Below are 17,404 nucleotides of genomic sequence, written 5' to 3' on the forward strand. Positions count from 1 at the left end.
AAAATGATAAACCACCCCCACCCACCCCACCCCCTCATTACCCGCCAAAATAGTTATAAAAGGAACCCATTCTGTTTCAGTTTCACAGTAGTTCAGAGCTTCTCTTCTCTCCCACAATCCTGTACATACGCATGCACCAGATTCACACACACACAAAATCATCATCTAAAATCTATTTTACAGACTGAGAAATCGATACACACTTCTCAATGGAGTCTAAAAACACCGCTCCTTCATCAATGGAGGTGCAGCAGCCGTCGCAGCCGGCTGCTCCGATAAAAATCACAGTCCTCGTCGCCGCAATCGCCGCCGGTGTCCAGTTCGGGTGGGCCCTACAGCTCTCCCTCCTCACTCCCTACGTCCAGCTGCTCGGAATCCCCCACACCTGGGCGGCCTACATCTGGCTCTGCGGCCCGATTTCCGGCCTGATCGTGCAGCCAATCGTCGGATACTACAGCGACAGCTGCACCTCCCGCTTCGGGCGCCGCCGCCCCTTCATCGCCGCCGGAGCCGCGCTCGTCGCCGTCGCGGTCTTCCTCATCGGCTTCGCAGCTGATATCGGCCACGCCGCCGGCGATCCCTCCGGAAAGGTCGCGAAACCTAGGGCAATCGCGGTCTTCGTCGTCGGATTCTGGATCCTCGATGTCGCCAACAACATGTTGCAGGTTCAATTTTGAATTGTATCGATTAATTGAGTTTTTCTGCAGAATTTTGAATTTCCTCCCTTTTCTAGGGTTTTACAATGATCGAATTGAAATCGAATTGTGAAATTGAATTGGAATTTGCAGGGGCCGTGCAGGGCTTTGCTGGCGGATTTATCCGGCGGGGAAGCGCGGAGGATGAGCACATCAAACGCGCTCTTCTCCTTCTTCATGGCGGTGGGGAACATCCTCGGCTACGCCGCCGGCTCCTACACTCACCTCTACCGAATCTTCCCCTTCTCCAAAACCAACGCCTGCGACGTCTACTGCGCGAATTTAAAATCCTGCTTCTTCATCTCCATCGCCCTGCTCCTAATCCTCACTGTCCTCGCCCTCACCTTCGTCACCGAAATCCCCGCCTCCGCGGCGGAGATTTCGGAGCCGCTGAAGAAGCCGAAAATCCCCGTGTTTGGGGAGTTATTCGGTGCTCTGAAGGACCTCCCTAAGCCGATGTGGATCCTTTTATTAGTGACGTGTTTCAATTGGATTGCGTGGTTCCCGTTCCTGCTCTTCGACACCGATTGGATGGGGAAAGAGGTGTACGGCGGCAAGGTCGGCGAGGGCAAGCTGTACGACCGCGGCGTCCGCGCCGGGGCGCTGGGGCTGATGCTGAATTCGGTGGTGTTGGGGGTGGCGTCGCTCGGGGTGCAGTTCTGCGCGAGGGGGTTTGTTGGGGTGAAGAAGATTTGGGGAGGCGCCAATTTCTTGCTGGCGGTTGGTTTGGCGATGACGGTGGTGATCACGAAGACGGCGCAGCACTCGCGCCACTATGCCGCCGATGGGGCGCTGCAGACGCCGGAGCCCGGCGTCAAGATCGGAGCTTTGACGCTATTTGCAGTCCTCGGCATACCTCTTTCGGTGAGTTTTTCTCTTCTTTCTTTAATTAGTTCATTAGCATTCATTTAGTTGGTGTTTTAATTTTTTTAATGATTGCATGTGTTTGAATTTGAATTTTTGCTTATTTATTGCATGAAGTGATTATTAGATGTTGCTACATGTTAAAATGAAATTACCGTCAATTCCCATTTTATCATTTTTGTCCGTCCCCCAAAATTTGTCCCATTTCACTTTTACCATTTTTAGTATTGGACCCTGTCTTTCACTAACTCATTTCTACTCATATTTTATTATAAAACTAATATATAAAAATAGGACCCACAATCCACTAACTTTTTCAACTTGCTTTCTATTATATTTCTTAAAACCCGTGCAGGGTCAAAGTGGGACAAATTTTGGTGGACGAAGGTAGTAGTTAGTAACATTAAATATCTCATTTTTCATTTTGTGCTCATTCGTTCACCAATAAATGGTCCATTTTGTTTTTATTACTCCCTAGTCAGCATTAAATATCTCATTTTTCTTTTTTTGTTCGTTCGTTCGTCTGTAAATGGTCCATTTTGTTTTTATTACTATAAATGTAGGATCTACATTTCGCTAACTTCTTTTACCCTTTTTCTTATAAAGTCAAACAATTTTGAGACTCCAGCTAGTAAAAAATAAGACTCCTAGTGGCGAACGAAGTGAGTACTAATTAATGTAATTTGGTGAAAAATTATCTTTAAACATCCATGAGATCATTTTTCCCCTTTGTTGATTTTCAACATGGATTATGAAAAACGTGAAAAACTAAACTTTTTTTTATTTATTCTATATCCCATCACATGGTTAAGTAACCATTGGCGGTATAATATATTGGTTGTTTAGATAATGGATTTTGCAGTAGGTAGTATTTTGTTTGGTCACGTGATGGTATAATCTTTTAGGAAAGAATCATCTTTGTACTTTATGATAAAAAAAGAAACTAGCCTTATTATGAAGAGTGACTGTTTACCTGTATGTTTAATTTCTTATGGTAAAATTAACTTCTTATTGCAGCCTAATTATTTTTTAAAAATAGAGACAGATTGCTATGCATAGGAGAGAAACAATTTCAACATAGTGATCAAATTTGGCACATAGCCATATATATACCAAAAGGAATAAATATGGCTGTGTTTTTTCATATTGTCAAAGCATCTATATCTACTATTTGGCTAATACTAACCTAATTTAATGAAAGTGATTAAGTCTCACACAGAATCTGTTGAAAGTAAATGCTATTTGCTCCTTTCGTGTGAGGAACAAAATAGCAATAATTGTAGTTTTAGCACTATTTCAACATCATAATGAAGAAACAAACCATGGCCATATCTCTAGCTGGGAAGAATTTTAAAAATTCCTCTTGTAATGATGTCTGTGTTACTTGGCATGATTGTATGGATTGAGATGAGATGGATGTTGACTTTTGGAAAAAGTGCAGATTGTGAAAAAGACACACCTCATAAGCACACATTAAACTGAGTGGGAGAGCCATTTCCTTGATTACTTTAGTTTAGTCCTTTAGAAATGATGATTACAGTTAATTTTAGGAAGTTGGTGGTTGGGTAATACAGTTAGATCATGATAGTGATCTTTCATCTTGCATATACACAATTTTGAAATAAACCTCATGATGAATGTTGGATGATGAATGTGTGAGTTGGCAAGTTTTCATTCCATGATGTTTAGGAATGGAGATGTAAAAAAAAGTTTGGATTTTGCTCTGGATGCTTAGGTTGGTAGAGACTCTTGACTTCTACTAATCATAATCTTTAAAGATGCCTTTTTCTTCTTTTTTTTCTCTCAAATAACTTATCTTACTGTTCTTGTTTAGGTAACTTACAGCATCCCATTTGCTCTGGCATCTATATTTTCCAGTAATTCTGGTTCAGGACAAGGTAAATAATCCAAGAAATTAATGTCATGCTCTACAAAAATATACTATTCCTATATTCTAAACTATATTTTTATCATATTTGCAGGCTTATCACTTGGAGTTCTTAACCTTGCAATAGTCATCCCACAGGTAATAATTTAACACCACTTTATCCCAATAATGCATCAACAAAAATCCTCCACTTCTGCCAAAAATCTGTTTGTCTAGTTGACTTCTGTATGATTGCAAAAGAAACAAAAAGAATTGATGAAATCACATGCCATCTTATCAAGATTGAGCACATTATCAGAAAGTTAGTGTGGATTGATTCTCAACACTTTTGGAATTTTCCTTTCCTGCAGATGTTGGTTTCTGTCACAAGTGGGCCGTGGGACGACCTCTTCGGAGGCGGGAACCTGCCAGCGTTCGTGGTCGGGGCTGTGGCCGCCGCCATCAGCGGGGTCTTGGCACTGACGATGCTTCCGTCGCCGTCTCCTGAAGTGGTGGCGACTAAGGCCATGACTGCCGGAGGATTTCACTAGAATTTTAGTCCCTTAATGGCCTTTTTATGAGCTTTTTTATGTCCAGAATTATGGCAGAATTTATACACGCTAAGCGTGATAATATTTGTGGCTTTTTTCTTTTTAGTCATTTTCTTTGTTTTCACTAATGAAGATGATCGTGTGTTATGCTTAATTAAATTGTCAACTTTACAATTGTTTTTTCTTCTCAATATATATAGTCCAAGAATGTAGATTTAAAATTTTTGACATTGCATTGGGTTCTCAACATTGTGTTAGTAATTGTTAGGGTCAAGGTTTTGAAAACCGGATCGGACTGGTCAGTTCAATTGTTGTAAACCCGAGAAATTAATGCCGGTCCAATAGTTATTAAAATTGTTGAGCTATATGGTGGGGCAATTGGACCCATTGGACTCTGATTTGACCCATTGGACTCTAATTGGACCCATTGGAGTACATTTTTGTTTTTTTCTTGACAACAGTAAAAAATCATGAAGTGTGGATACAAGTACAACTATCATTCTGATCAATATTTTGATTAGTATTGAATTGAGGGCACAAAGCGTGCAATTGAGGGCGATGGCTCTATTTAGTGTGAGGAGATTAGTGGGAGGAGAAATGAAGTCACAAATTGTCCAAATTAAACATTAGAACATGCAACATTATTTTAATTTTGCTATTGTTTGTACGAGTATCTAAATTTTATCTATGGTGATACCAGAGTATACCCTTATAGCTATAAACCCTATTAGTTGGGAGGAGATTTGAAGAGGGTGTCCTCACAACAAATTGTCTAAATAAAACATTAGAACATGCAACACTTTTTTAATTTTACAATTGTTCTTACCAGTATCTAGATATTAGTAATAGCTAAAACGATGAAGTGTAATTTTAAACGGCTTATAAAAAAGTTAATATCAATTCATTTTAGGGATTTTTTTTTAAAAATATGCTTTTACTTTTCAATAATAGAAAAATAAATCACAATATAATACTCCCTCCGTCCTGAATAATTCGTCCCAGTTTTCAATTTCGTCCGTTCCACATAATTTGTCTCATTTCACTTTTACCATTTTTGGTAGTGGACCCCATATTCCACTAACTCATTCCTACTCACATTTTATTACTCCCTCCGTCCCACAAAAGATGTCACATTTCCATTTTTAGAAGAAGTTCACTCTCACATGAATATAAAAATTATATTTTCTCTCACCATTTAACACACAAAATAAAACCTTCTAAAATCTCGTGCCGTCCCACAAGTGTGACATCTTTTGTGGGATGGAGGGAGTATAAAACTAATATATAAAGGTAGGACCCACATTCCACTAACTTTTTCAACCCACTTTTCATTACAATTCTTAAAATCCGTGCCCGATCAAAGTGACTCGAATTATCCGAGATAGAGAGAGTAGCAAAGTAAATAAAAAATGAATAAAAAACATAAATAATAAATCAAAAGCTATAATTAAATTGTACACAACTAATACTATTCTGACATGTTGGTGAACATCCCAATCGTACTAGTTACCACCCCAATTAAATAAAGTCGTGACACCACATCTGTCTATATCCACAACATGTTCTAAAATGTGAAACATGAAAATATGACTAGAAATGCAAAATGCGAGAAATATACTCCGTTTGTAAAAAAAAAATAGTTTGACTATTTTGGGTCGCTTCTATAATTGGATTAAGTGTAAATATAAAAAGTTTTCAACAAATAATAATCCTTCATATATTTTACAATATGAACCCCCACGATATACTAACACATCTTATTTATCGGTTCCCCTTTTCTCTTACTTTAAGCTGAAACCGATATAAAGAAACACATGCATACATGTAAATAATATTGCATTTGTAACGATAACTCGGGGTTTCAAACTTTCCATAGTCAATACTATCTGACATACCGACGACCTACGATGAATTAAATTTTAAAACATAGAGAGCAAATGTAGAAAATGAGATTGAATCAAATAAAGAAGGGAAATCTAAGATATTGATTTCAATAATTCTTCTATAAATTTAAATACAGTATCAAATAAATTTGTGACTCAAGTTTTACCAGGACGATTGCATACATGACCTAAACCCTCTCTCAAATTAGGTGGGTTGTAGATCACATACTAGAACTAACTAGTTCATAAGATCTAATGTTCTCACTTTGTCTAAAAGCTCTCGATTTTACTCCCTCCATTCAACAAAAGATGTCACACTTGTGGAACGGCACATGATTTTAGGAAATTTTATTTTATGTGTTAGGTGGAAAGAAAAAATATAATATTTATATTATTGTGAGAGAGAACTTTTTCTAAAAATGAAATATGACATATTTAATGAGACAAACTAGAAAGAAAAGTGAGATATATTTTATAGAACGAAGAGAGTGTCACATTAAGGTGTTTAGTATTCCTAGTTATGCATTGTTGTTCACTTGAATCTCACACCAATACAACAAATCATTCAATTGTTGGCTAGATAACTGAAAACGTTAAGAACACAAATAACTAAAATAAAATAGAATCTGGATATTAAATAATCAAAAGAAATAAGTAATCAGAAGAAAATCAGAGTTAACTCCCAAGAATTTGATATTTTCTAACTTTTGAGTAGATCTTGTTTAATTTATCCTATTTTCATCACATTGTAGTTGTAATTAATTCCTTGGGTGTGTTGTTGAATAAGATCGAACCACATAATTCGTGTTATTGCATTGTTTCATTTGCACATACAGTCACAATTTGCTTCATATTCAAATGGAAATAAACTATTCTATCAGTCCAATTGAATATGACCCACTTTCCTTTTTGGTTTGTCCCAACTAAAATGATCTATTATCAAAAATGAAAACACTTTTATCTCTACTTGATTCCCTCTCTCATACTTTACTCTCTCCATTTAACACATAAAATAAAGTTACATAAAATTTCGTACCGGCCAAGGAAGGGGTTATCTTCCTTGGGACGGAGGGAGTACCGGTTAGTAATGTCCAATTTCTAGTAACATACTCCCTCCATCCCCGAATAAGAGTTACTAATTTCCATTTTTGTCCACCCCCAATTAAGAGTATCACTTTATTTTTACCATAAATGATAAATTCCACTAACTCATTTCACTCACATTTTATTATAAAATCGATATAAAATGAGTTCCACGTTTCATTAATTTTTCAACCAACTATGTTTTACATTTCTTACATTTAATGTGTGATAAGGTGACAATCCGGATTGTGACTCAAGAGAAGCCAAATTAATAGACTGACAGCTAGCATGAAAGTGCCATTTCAGGGAAGGACGATGTACTTAGTAGTACCTATTTAATTTGTCAGAGCCGTATTTATATACTTTGTCCCATAAATATTGACGTTGGGGATGACAAGGATTTTTATTGAAACTGGTAAAATGGAAGTAGAAAAAAAAAAAAAAGGAGTGATCGAAGTATTCTTAATTAGTGGAGAATTCATCTTATAAAAAAAAAGATTAAAATAAAAGTGGACTAATTTTTTAGACAAACCGAAATGAAAGAAGGGCTAATGTTTAGAGGGAATGAGTTTCTAAAAAATTGAAATCATATCCACGAGAATCCAGTGGATAGGAATAAACAATTAATATGAACCACTCAATAAAGAAAAAAGAAAATATCTTAGGAATTAACATAATTAAAACCAAGATGGAATTGAGAACTAATTTTTCAAAAAGAAACTAAATCAATACTATAATTTAATTGTAGGAAACGCAAGTATCATTCCAAAGATTCAAATTTGAAACTCAAATATAAATTTTTAATGACTAAACTAAATAACTCAAAATTCAAATTCACCCACTTGATAAAAACTAAATACCAAATTTGAATTATCATCAAAAGAATTAAATCAGTTTTAGTTTAACAGAAGTACAAAATTTGCAAAAGGGTACAGTGTGTTAGCTATAACATCATAAGGTTCATGAGTTTCAATGCATTATATAAAGACAATGGTGAGATACAATACGCCCCCTCCGTCTAATCCTTTTTAGGTTGTTTTATTATAAGTGAAACATTTTTTTTAATAGCAAAAGGTAACACATTATCTCTCTTACTTCATCTTCTTTTCTACTTTTTTCTCTCTTAACAAATTTTATTTTGAATCATCCTAGGCATATTGATGATGGTGAGATGGATAATCGTAAGACATTATAATCTTAGCATTTTGAAGACAGACCAAGATATATGGTCAAATGCTATATTTTTTTTGAAAAAGAATAATCATACAAGATAAGAATAAACATGACCTCTAGTAAAGAACAATAGTATGAACCAAAAGTCCTATAAATATGCATATTAAGGATCTTGTTACCAAAAAAGGCATGGCATCAACCAAAAGATTAGCATTGAGTGTTATTAAAAAAACGGCTGAGCTGCTTTCTCCAACAAAATCCACACCCTATGAATTCAAACATCTATCTGATATAGATGACCAGACCTTCCTTAGAACATATGTTACAACAATAAATTTCTACAAAAAGAATCCATCCATGGAAGGGAAAGATCCGGTGAAGATTATTCGTGAGGCTATTGCCAAGGCCTTGGTCTTTTACTACCCGTTGGCCGGGCGGTTGAGGGAACACACTGGCCAGAAGCTCGTGGTCGAATGCACTGGGCAAGGGGTGGTGTTCAATGAGGCCGATGCGGATGCGACGCTACAACATTTCGGAGAGGATGGCCTTTATCCACCCTTCCCCAACTTGGATGACATTACTCTTGATGTGCCAAACAATTATGGAATATTGGGTGATATTCCACTTATGTTCATTCAGGTATGATTTTTATCTTTTTGATTAGGGTTAGCACGGTGCGGTATACCGCACCGAGAATGTCATACCGCATACTGTACCGTAAATTGCGGTATGAGAAAATGTCATACCTATACCTTACCAAATTCGGTATGATTATTTCCAATACAGTTACCATACCTTCTATGCGGTATACCATATCGCAATAAATACCGTACTTTTACGGTATACCAAAATAAAGTATGGCATACCGAGTACGGTATACCAAAATAAGGTACGGCATACCGTAATAATTGTATTTCATTCCCAAAAAATTCTATTATAGCCAAATATTTAAAATAAAATTTCACTTATTTAAATAATGTCCAAAAGATTAAAAGAAACTACACTACAACCAAACCTATACAATTGACTTGATTTGCATCGTGTGTGTGTTTGGGGTTGGGGGTAGTTGAACTAAAATATGAAAGTAAGGTTAGAGATTTTAACTTATTAACTATTTTTTATATAAATTTTAAATATAACATATATATCAAATTTTTAGCAAATATTGTAAATGTTGTATAGGAAAATCTATATCTTTACTGTATATTTCAGTATTTTTTTCCCACCATGCGAGACAGTCTAGTATCTTATCCTAATAGTAATATTTAAGGTAAATTAAATAGTCATTCAAATAATGAAGCTAAGTGAAATTCTGATCAATCTAATAAGATTTGAAAATAATCAAGTTTTTTTTTTGTTTTTTTTTTGTAATTGTCTCAAAATGTATAAAACGACGTCTTTTGATATTGCTCAAAACAACATTGTACAGGTAACACGATTGAAATGTGGGGGATTTATATTTTCAAATTGTCTCAATCACACAATGTGCGACAGTATCGGCATTTCCCAATTTATGTCCGCTGTGGGTGAACTTGCTCGTGGAGCATTGTCCCCATCAATTCGACCAGTTTGGGACCGACATCTTCTCACCGCCATGGAGACTCCACGTGTATCGTTCGCACACCGTGAATATGATATCGCAACTGGTATAAGTGGTGGAACACATGCCCCGCTTGATCAGATGGTGGAACGCTCCTTCTATTTTAGTTCTGCCCAAATCTCAGCCCTCCGCTGCAGCCTGCCACCACATCTCCAGCGCTGCTCCAAATTCGATATCGTGGCAGGCTGCGTGTGGCGCTGCCAGACAATCACCCTCTCTCTCAAACCCGACGAAGAGATTAGATTCTCGGTGGTAATGGATAACCGAAAGCAAATGAACCCACCTCTTCCAATCGGGTAATGATACAAATTAAATATCTATTCCACTTCATCTAATTTTAGTCATGAATTAATCCAAAATATGTTTTTTAGTCTTATCTTTATTATTTGCTAGGCATTGATTTAATATGACGATTACTTAAAAACGGAAAATAAAATAATTTTATCATTCTTTCCCGTGACTTAGCAACGTGTTATCAGGTACTATGGAAACGTTATAGCATTTCCGGTAGCATTAACGACTGCAGGTGAGTTATCAAAGAATCCATTGCACTACGCGGTGGAGTTGGTGACCAAGGCAAAGCGTGAAGCAGAGACTGGTGATTACTTGAGATCGGTGGCGGGTCTGATGGTGAAGCGAGATCGCCCTAATTTGACGGCGGCTAACACTTATATGGTGTCGAATTTGACGCATGTGGGTTTCAAGCAAATGGACGTTGGGTGGGGCCCAGCGGTGTATGGTGGTGTATCTAAAGGAATTTATTGGGCGGGTAATATTCAAGTGGCTTGGTACCTAGGCTGTAAGGATGGATTCGTTGTTCCGGCTTGCCTACCTCTGGAATCCATGAAAATCTTTGAGAAACATCTTCAAGTCATGATGACTACCGCTCCAATAGCTTCATCCTCGTGATATGGACATGGCCGTGTCTCAGCCACGTTGCAATGTCAGTGCCCCTAAATTATATATGAGCCGGTTAGGTGATTTGATATACTCCCTCCGTTTCATAGTAATGGAGACGTTTCTTTTCGGCACGGAGATTAAGAAAAATTGTGTTATGTGAGTTAAGTAAGAGAGAATAAAATGGAAAATGAAAAAGGTAGAGAAATGAAGAGAGAAAAAAGTAAGAGATCGAAAAGTAGGTGTGGAAAAATGGGTTGATTTTTACTAAAAAGGGAAATGACTCTATTACTATGGAACGTACCAAAATGACTCTATTACTATGGAACGGAAGAAATATTATTTTGTAATTTAATTGTTGCAAAGAGTCGAGTCGAGTCGTAACTATAAATCCTTAAATGATACGCAACTGAACTATGTCAACTGTGCATTAAATTAACGATAGTGGTGGCTACTTCAAATAATTAAATAGTTATGTCAACTATGTTCAAATAATTGATCTCACGATAGTGGTGGCAACTCAACTAATTAAACACTCCACATTGTAGACATCATAAAGAATTAACACACATCATCCGTTCGCCAATGACACTGCATAATGCATGTACTGAGTGATGGAACCAGAAATTTTAAAAAGCCGGGGCTGAAATTTAGTTAGGCAGTGCAGTGCCGACATCCCATTTATTTTAAGAATTTCTTTCTCTCTAGTGAAATGAAATTCATTTTCCACTAACACGCTTTTTCTTTACCAAATTTACTTTAAAATTTGTGTCATTTCAAAAGTTTACATTTTAAAAAACCAAAAAGAAATAATCTTTTTTATACAAATATAGATACGTACATAGCTATGTGATAATGTATCAGTATTGCTAAATAATATTAATAAAATATAAGTATTTCATGTATAAACTTTGTATAAATTATAGATACAATAAATTAATATAACCTATTATTATATAAAATGTGTATTATCATAATAATTGAAGATATTGAAATATAGAATACTCTTACACAAATAAATCCCTACTCAAATAGTAGTACATGCCAAAAACATGTTAAGAATGAATTAAATAAAAAATACCCGCACTGTGTCTGACACTCAATAGCACAAAAGGATAAAAAATTACTCCCTCAGCCCCGGCTAAGATAACACATTCCTTGGCTGACACAAGATTTTATGAGTTATTGGTTAATGTGTTTAATTGGAGAGAGAAAATGTGGGTGTAAGTATTAAAATAGAGACACAAAGAGAGAAAATATTTTAATGAGAGTGGGAAAAAGTGGTTGGATGTATTAATTGGAGAGAGAAAGTTTTCAAAAAAGAAAATATGCTATCTTAGTTGGGATTTACAAAAAAGAAAACGTGTAATCTTAAGTGGAACGGATGGAGTATTAACCACTCCCTAGGAAAGTATTCTCTCACCTCCGTCCCTTTCACCCTCTTCTATCTCTCTCTCCTCTCTGCCCCTTTTTCACCTGTTCAGTTCTCACTTCCTCTATATAAATGGTCGGATAGCTCCAGCAAACCCCCCTCAAGCGGGGGCTTGGCCTATGCTGGTTCTATACTATATCTATTTAGTAAGTCCATATCATATTCTACCAACATACTACATTCATATTGTACTATAAAATTAATACTATAAAAATGAAATATACATTCTACTAATATATATTTCACTTATTTATTTTATAATTTTTTTTTAAAATTTATGATGAGTTCAAATATATATTTGTATAATATGTTAGAGAAATGAAAATGAAAAAAACTGCGGAATTCTTCTAACACTTTGTGAAAAGCAAAAGAAAATGTGTAATTCCATAAAGAAAAATGGAAATCTCCTTCAAAATGAAGGCCTTGGTCAGAATGTCATTCAACACAACTCAAAAATCTCAATATCCCTCAACCTCAACTACAAGAGACTTTTTTTTTATAGAGGTCTATATACAAAAGCATTAAAAGAAATCATAAAAGATAATAATGATCCACACTTTTCTATTTCTTGTATAATAATGTCCACTACACTACTTTAACATAATGCTAACTTTATTACTCTACGATGCTCTCTAATTATTTACATCAAACTCAAACTCTCAAACTCATTTTTCAGTATATGCCATATCAAAAAAAAATTTACTTTAACTATTTGCACAAAATTCAAAACTTACACCATTATTGAGTTTTTGTCTCACATAATATTTGCATTGATATTATTTTAAAAAAACACCAAAAATGAGTTTGAGTTTGGTGTATGATTGGAGAAGATTTCTACACCAAAAAGTATAGTTGGAGATGACATAAATACTCCTTTCGTTCTAAGTGAGACATAATATTTTTTTGGAGTACTATTCTTTTTTTGACAAAAGTAATACGCCATCTTTTACTTTATTTTCATTTTTTCTGTCTCATTTTATTTCCTCTTACTTTCTTCTCCTTTTTTATTTCTTACTTTATTTTCCAGTAAAAGAAAATGATAAAAACATGTTTTTATTTCTTTATTCTTTATTATAATCCAAGAATCCACATAATTTTAAAAACAAAAATGTCGCCTACAATTTAGGGAAATAAATCAATCCCAACGAACATACGAAATCTAAACAACTTATAAAAATAAATAATAAAAATAATATAAACTATATTCTAGATTCTTAGAAAATGTATCAGATATATATCAGAGTGGATAAATAATTTTGAGGTGGGCCCCAAGATACATGACATACTAAAATTTATACAAAAAGGATATAAAGAATGAAAAGCTTATAAATATGCGTGTTATGAGTTTAGTTTCCTATGCATGGAGTCAACCAAAAGATTAACGTTTAGTGTTACAAGAAAATCACCAGAGCTGCTTTGTCCAGCAAAGTCCACACCACATGAATTCAAAATTCTCTCTGACATAGATGGCCAAATTTTCATCCGAAAATATATCAAAATAATAAATTTCTACAAAAAGAGTCCATCCATGAAAGGGAAAGATCCAGTGAAGATTATTCGTGAGGCTATTTCCAAAGCCTTGGTCTTTTACTACCCGTTGGCCGGGCGGTTGTTAGAAAACACTGGTCGGAAGCTCGTGGTTGAATGCACAGGCCAAGGGGTAGTATTCGTGGAGGCCGACACGGATGCAACGCTACAGCATTTCGGAGATGCCCTTTATCCACCCTTTCCCAACTCGGACGAACTTACACTTGATGTACCAGACAACCGTGGAATATTGGGTGATATTCCACTTATGTTCATTCAGGTACAATATTTATCATTTTTGGCAAAACCGTGAATTTCAACATTTTATCAATTTTCTCATGATAAATTATTTGGGTTTCTGTTTTTTAATATATTTTTGATTTGACATATATATTTCAAATTGATGATATGATTAGTAAATTGTTTACTAAGCGTGATGAAGGAAATGATAAAATTCACGGACAAAAATGAAAAAATTTCCTCGGGATTATGTTTTATCGTTAATATATTTTGTAGTTATGGCTGTATTATACTTTTGGAATACTAGTCCAGGGTTCTGTTAGGTTAACAACTTTCATAAATTGATAACTGACAACTATGTCAACAACTTATATTACAAATGTCAACACGAATACATCTGTATGCTAACTAAATATGACGTGGGTATGTCTTTTTTGACATCTATAGTTACATGTCAACAGAAGACACACCTATGTTCACTACATTTAGTTGACATACAAATGCCTTCGTGTTGACATACATAACATAGGTTATTGACATAATTGTCAGTTATTATTTTAAGATAGTTGTCAATCTAATAGAACCTTACTAGTCCAAATAACAAAATAATATGAATTTATTTTTCTTAAATTGTTTTAATTGTGTATAAACAATATCGTTTGGTATTGCTATATAAACACTTAACAGGTTACAAGACTAAAATGTGGGGGATTTGTCTTTTCAAACAACTTCAACCACACAATGTGCGACGGTGTCGGCCTTTCCAAATTTCTCTTCGCCGTGGGTGAACTTGCTCGGGGAGCAACGTTCCCGTCTGTTCGACCGGTGTGGGACCGACATCTTCTCACTTCCGGCATCCCACATCATGAACATTTATATGATGCTGGAACTGGTGAAACCCATGTGCCGATGGATCAGAATCAGATGGTGGAACGCTCCTTCTTTTTCACCTCCGCCGAAATCTCCGCCCTCCGGCGCAGCCTGCCACCGCATCTCCAGAGCTGCTCCAAATTCGAAATCGTGGCAGGCTGCGTGTGGCGCTGCCAGACAATCGCTCTCTCTCCCGAACCCGACGAAGAGATGAAATTCATAGGCGTTATGGATAACCGAAAGAATATAAAGCCGCCGCTTCTGGCGGGATACTACGGCAACGTTTTTAAATTGTTGGTGGCAGTGACGACTGCTGGTGAGCTGTCAAAGAATCCGCTGCACTACGCAGTGGAGTTGGTGAGGAGCATGAAACACGAAGCAGAGACTACTTGTGAGCTGTCAAACTCAGCGGATCTGATGGTGATACCAGATCCGCTGGGTTTGACAGCTGGGAACACTTATACTGTGTCGAATATAACGCACTTGGGATTAGAGCGAATGGATGTTGGGTGGGGCACGGCGGCCTACGGTGGGGTCCCCAAAGGAAGTTATTGGCCGACCGGTATTAGTCAAGTATCTTGGTACTTAGGGTTTATGGATGGTATCGTGGTTCCAGTTAGCCTTCCTCTCAAATCCATGAAAGTCTTCGAGAAACATCTCCAGATCATGATCACTACTGCTCCAATATCATCGTCGCTCTAATATTTTGTAACTATAAGCTCATTTCTGAGTTTTTTTTATCGGTTCTTTTCCAAATTACAGAATAAAGTAGAACCGTATAGGAACATAATGAAGTCTATAAATATGTACTCTTTCCTTATGGATAAATAAATGGAAATTTTGAAACGATGGAATCGAACGCTATAAATAGAATCAAAAATCAAAATTCTATGTCTCTTCTCGCAGATATATAATTGACTACTCAAAGACTCTCTTTGGTTGCAAAATTGAATTATGTGGGAGTTTTAATATCAGTTGCAGCGAACAAGGAGTGACCTATTCACCCATTCAACGTTCCAAATGTCCTTTTGCACTACGAGTTAGTGAAGGAAGTGTACATGTTATATTTCTCTTTTTTTTTTTTTTTTTTCTATAAAATAGTAATTTTATTTTATTATTTAAAGATGTCCACGAAAAATAGTGTCATTACAAAAATAATTTTTTTTTTTTTTATACTTTATTCACTTTTTCTCTTTCGCGCTTACTTTTTCTCATCTCTCCCATATTTTACCCATTTTCTCTTACTCTATCTCTTACTTACCAATTTATCGTGACGTTTTCATGAGTGAGATTAATTTTTTGTTGACGGAGGAATTACAAAATTAATATTCCCTCCGTTCCAACGAAGTTGGAGCAAAACTTTTAAGTATGGCGATTAAGAAATTATGTTGAATGAATTAAATGAAAAATAAAATAAAATAGTAAAGATGAATAAAGTAGGAAAGATAAGATAGAGTAAAGTAAATGATGAAATACAACAACAAAATAATTAGATGTTTTTTTTATCAAAAAATTGAAATAACACAATTTAGTTGGGCCTAAAGGCTACTTCATCCGTTCCATAATAGATGACATATTTGGTAGTCATAAGTGATTTTAGGAGATATTGTTTTGTGTGTTAAGTGGAGAGAAAAAAATAATATACTTATATTAATATGAGAGTAAACTTTTTCCAAAAAAATATATGATATATTTTATGAGACAAAATAAAAAGGAAAATGTGATATTTATTATAAAACAAAGGGAATCTACGATTCAATTTAGTTGAAACGGTGAGAGTATATGAAAAATGAGAGCTATAGTCTACTAACTTTTCACTCAAACACTATTAATTCTAAATTCGTGCTGAGTCTAGATCATATCTATCCCATCCCTACATGAATATTTAAAAGATTTATAAATATGTGTAGTTGATATGCTTTGACTTTTAAGTAAGTAATGCCTTTTCTTCTTTTCTTCTTGAATGATTTTAATTATCATTATTATATTTTCTCCTTTTTTCCCTACTAACACTAGAAAAATCCCTTTTTCTGGATTTAAAACAATATCATGGTCGAATTCTTAACCGATAAGAACAATAACCATGCATTAATTAACGATAGTGATGGCTCATGTCTCTAGATTTATAGAATTATAGGAAAGTAGTTTAAATAATTAAACATTCCACGTTGTAGACATCATTAAGAATTAACACACTTCATCTGTTTGCACCAACCCTCAACCACTATGTATGTTGTTCTAGATTCGAAGCGTATTTTGCAGGAACAGAAGAATTAGTGCAGTATGTTAGAAATTTGGGTAAAACCTAATTAAGCCATAATTATTGTAAAAAGGAAAGGAATAAAGTGAAAAAAAAATTGCGGATATTCTTCTAACACTTTGTGAAAAATCAAAAGAAAATGTGATTGGATAAATGAAAATAGAAATCTCCTTTAAATGAAATGTCATTCAACACACAACTCAAAATCACAATATCCTTCTTCAACCACAAGGGTCATTTTTTTTTATTGAGGCCTATATACAAAAGCATTAAAAGAAATCATAAAAGATAATAATGATCCGCCCTCCCTATTTCTTGTACAAGTAATGTCCACCACACTAATCTAACATTTTGCCTAACTTTTTTACTCTAGGATGCTCATAAGTACTCCTTCCGTCCTTCCGTCCCAACTTAAGTACTTAGATGAAAGAAAAAAAATGATAAAAATATGTTTTTATATGT

The 17,404-nt window shown here is 35.3% G+C and overlaps 3 protein-coding genes across 3 annotated transcripts; all 3 read left to right on the plus strand.

The window, feature by feature from the left end:
* The first annotated feature begins 92 nt into the window (after positions 1-92).
* LOC125206050 (sucrose transport protein-like) lies at positions 93-4,131 on the plus strand. The gene is made up of 5 exons (XM_048105334.1): positions 93-665; positions 789-1,559; positions 3,394-3,457; positions 3,542-3,585; positions 3,798-4,131. Exons 1-5 carry the CDS (start codon positions 210-212, stop codon positions 3,975-3,977), a joined length of 1,515 nt encoding a protein of 504 aa, XP_047961291.1. The 5' UTR covers positions 93-209; the 3' UTR covers positions 3,978-4,131.
* A 4,174-nt stretch (positions 4,132-8,305) lies between these two features.
* LOC125204839 (benzyl alcohol O-benzoyltransferase-like) lies at positions 8,306-10,706 on the plus strand. The gene is made up of 3 exons (XM_048103584.1): positions 8,306-8,755; positions 9,546-10,012; positions 10,196-10,706. Exons 1-3 carry the CDS (start codon positions 8,306-8,308, stop codon positions 10,623-10,625), a joined length of 1,347 nt encoding a protein of 448 aa, XP_047959541.1. The 3' UTR covers positions 10,626-10,706.
* A 2,699-nt stretch (positions 10,707-13,405) lies between these two features.
* LOC125204841 (benzyl alcohol O-benzoyltransferase-like) lies at positions 13,406-15,523 on the plus strand. Its single transcript, XM_048103585.1, has 2 exons — positions 13,406-13,852; positions 14,500-15,523. The coding sequence occupies exons 1-2, from the start codon at positions 13,406-13,408 to the stop codon at positions 15,382-15,384; spliced, it is 1,332 nt and encodes a 443-aa protein (XP_047959542.1). The 3' UTR covers positions 15,385-15,523.
* The last annotated feature ends 1,881 nt before the right edge of the window (positions 15,524-17,404 follow it).

This window comes from Salvia hispanica, chromosome 2, assembly GCF_023119035.1.
Source record: "Salvia hispanica cultivar TCC Black 2014 chromosome 2, UniMelb_Shisp_WGS_1.0, whole genome shotgun sequence".
In the NCBI taxonomy this organism is placed as follows: domain Eukaryota; kingdom Viridiplantae; phylum Streptophyta; class Magnoliopsida; order Lamiales; family Lamiaceae; genus Salvia; species Salvia hispanica.

Bases quoted from the DNA above. Each gene is read 5' to 3' on its own strand.
- LOC125206050 (XM_048105334.1), top strand. From the start codon at position 210: ATGGAGTCTAAAAACACCGCTCCTTCATCAATGGAGGTGCAGCAGCCG. The intron at 1,560-3,393 runs GTGAGTTTTTCT...GTTCTTGTTTAG, and splicing joins TCCTCGGCATACCTCTTTCG to GTAACTTACAGCATCCCATT. The intron at 3,458-3,541 runs GTAAATAATCCA...TCATATTTGCAG, and splicing joins TAATTCTGGTTCAGGACAAG to GCTTATCACTTGGAGTTCTT.
- LOC125204839 (XM_048103584.1), top strand. From the start codon at position 8,306: ATGGCATCAACCAAAAGATTAGCATTGAGTGTTATTAAAAAAACGGCT. The intron at 8,756-9,545 runs GTATGATTTTTA...AACATTGTACAG, and splicing joins TTCCACTTATGTTCATTCAG to GTAACACGATTGAAATGTGG. The intron at 10,013-10,195 runs GTAATGATACAA...ACGTGTTATCAG, and splicing joins AACCCACCTCTTCCAATCGG to GTACTATGGAAACGTTATAG.
- LOC125204841 (XM_048103585.1), top strand. From the start codon at position 13,406: ATGGAGTCAACCAAAAGATTAACGTTTAGTGTTACAAGAAAATCACCA. The intron at 13,853-14,499 runs GTACAATATTTA...AACACTTAACAG, and splicing joins TTCCACTTATGTTCATTCAG to GTTACAAGACTAAAATGTGG.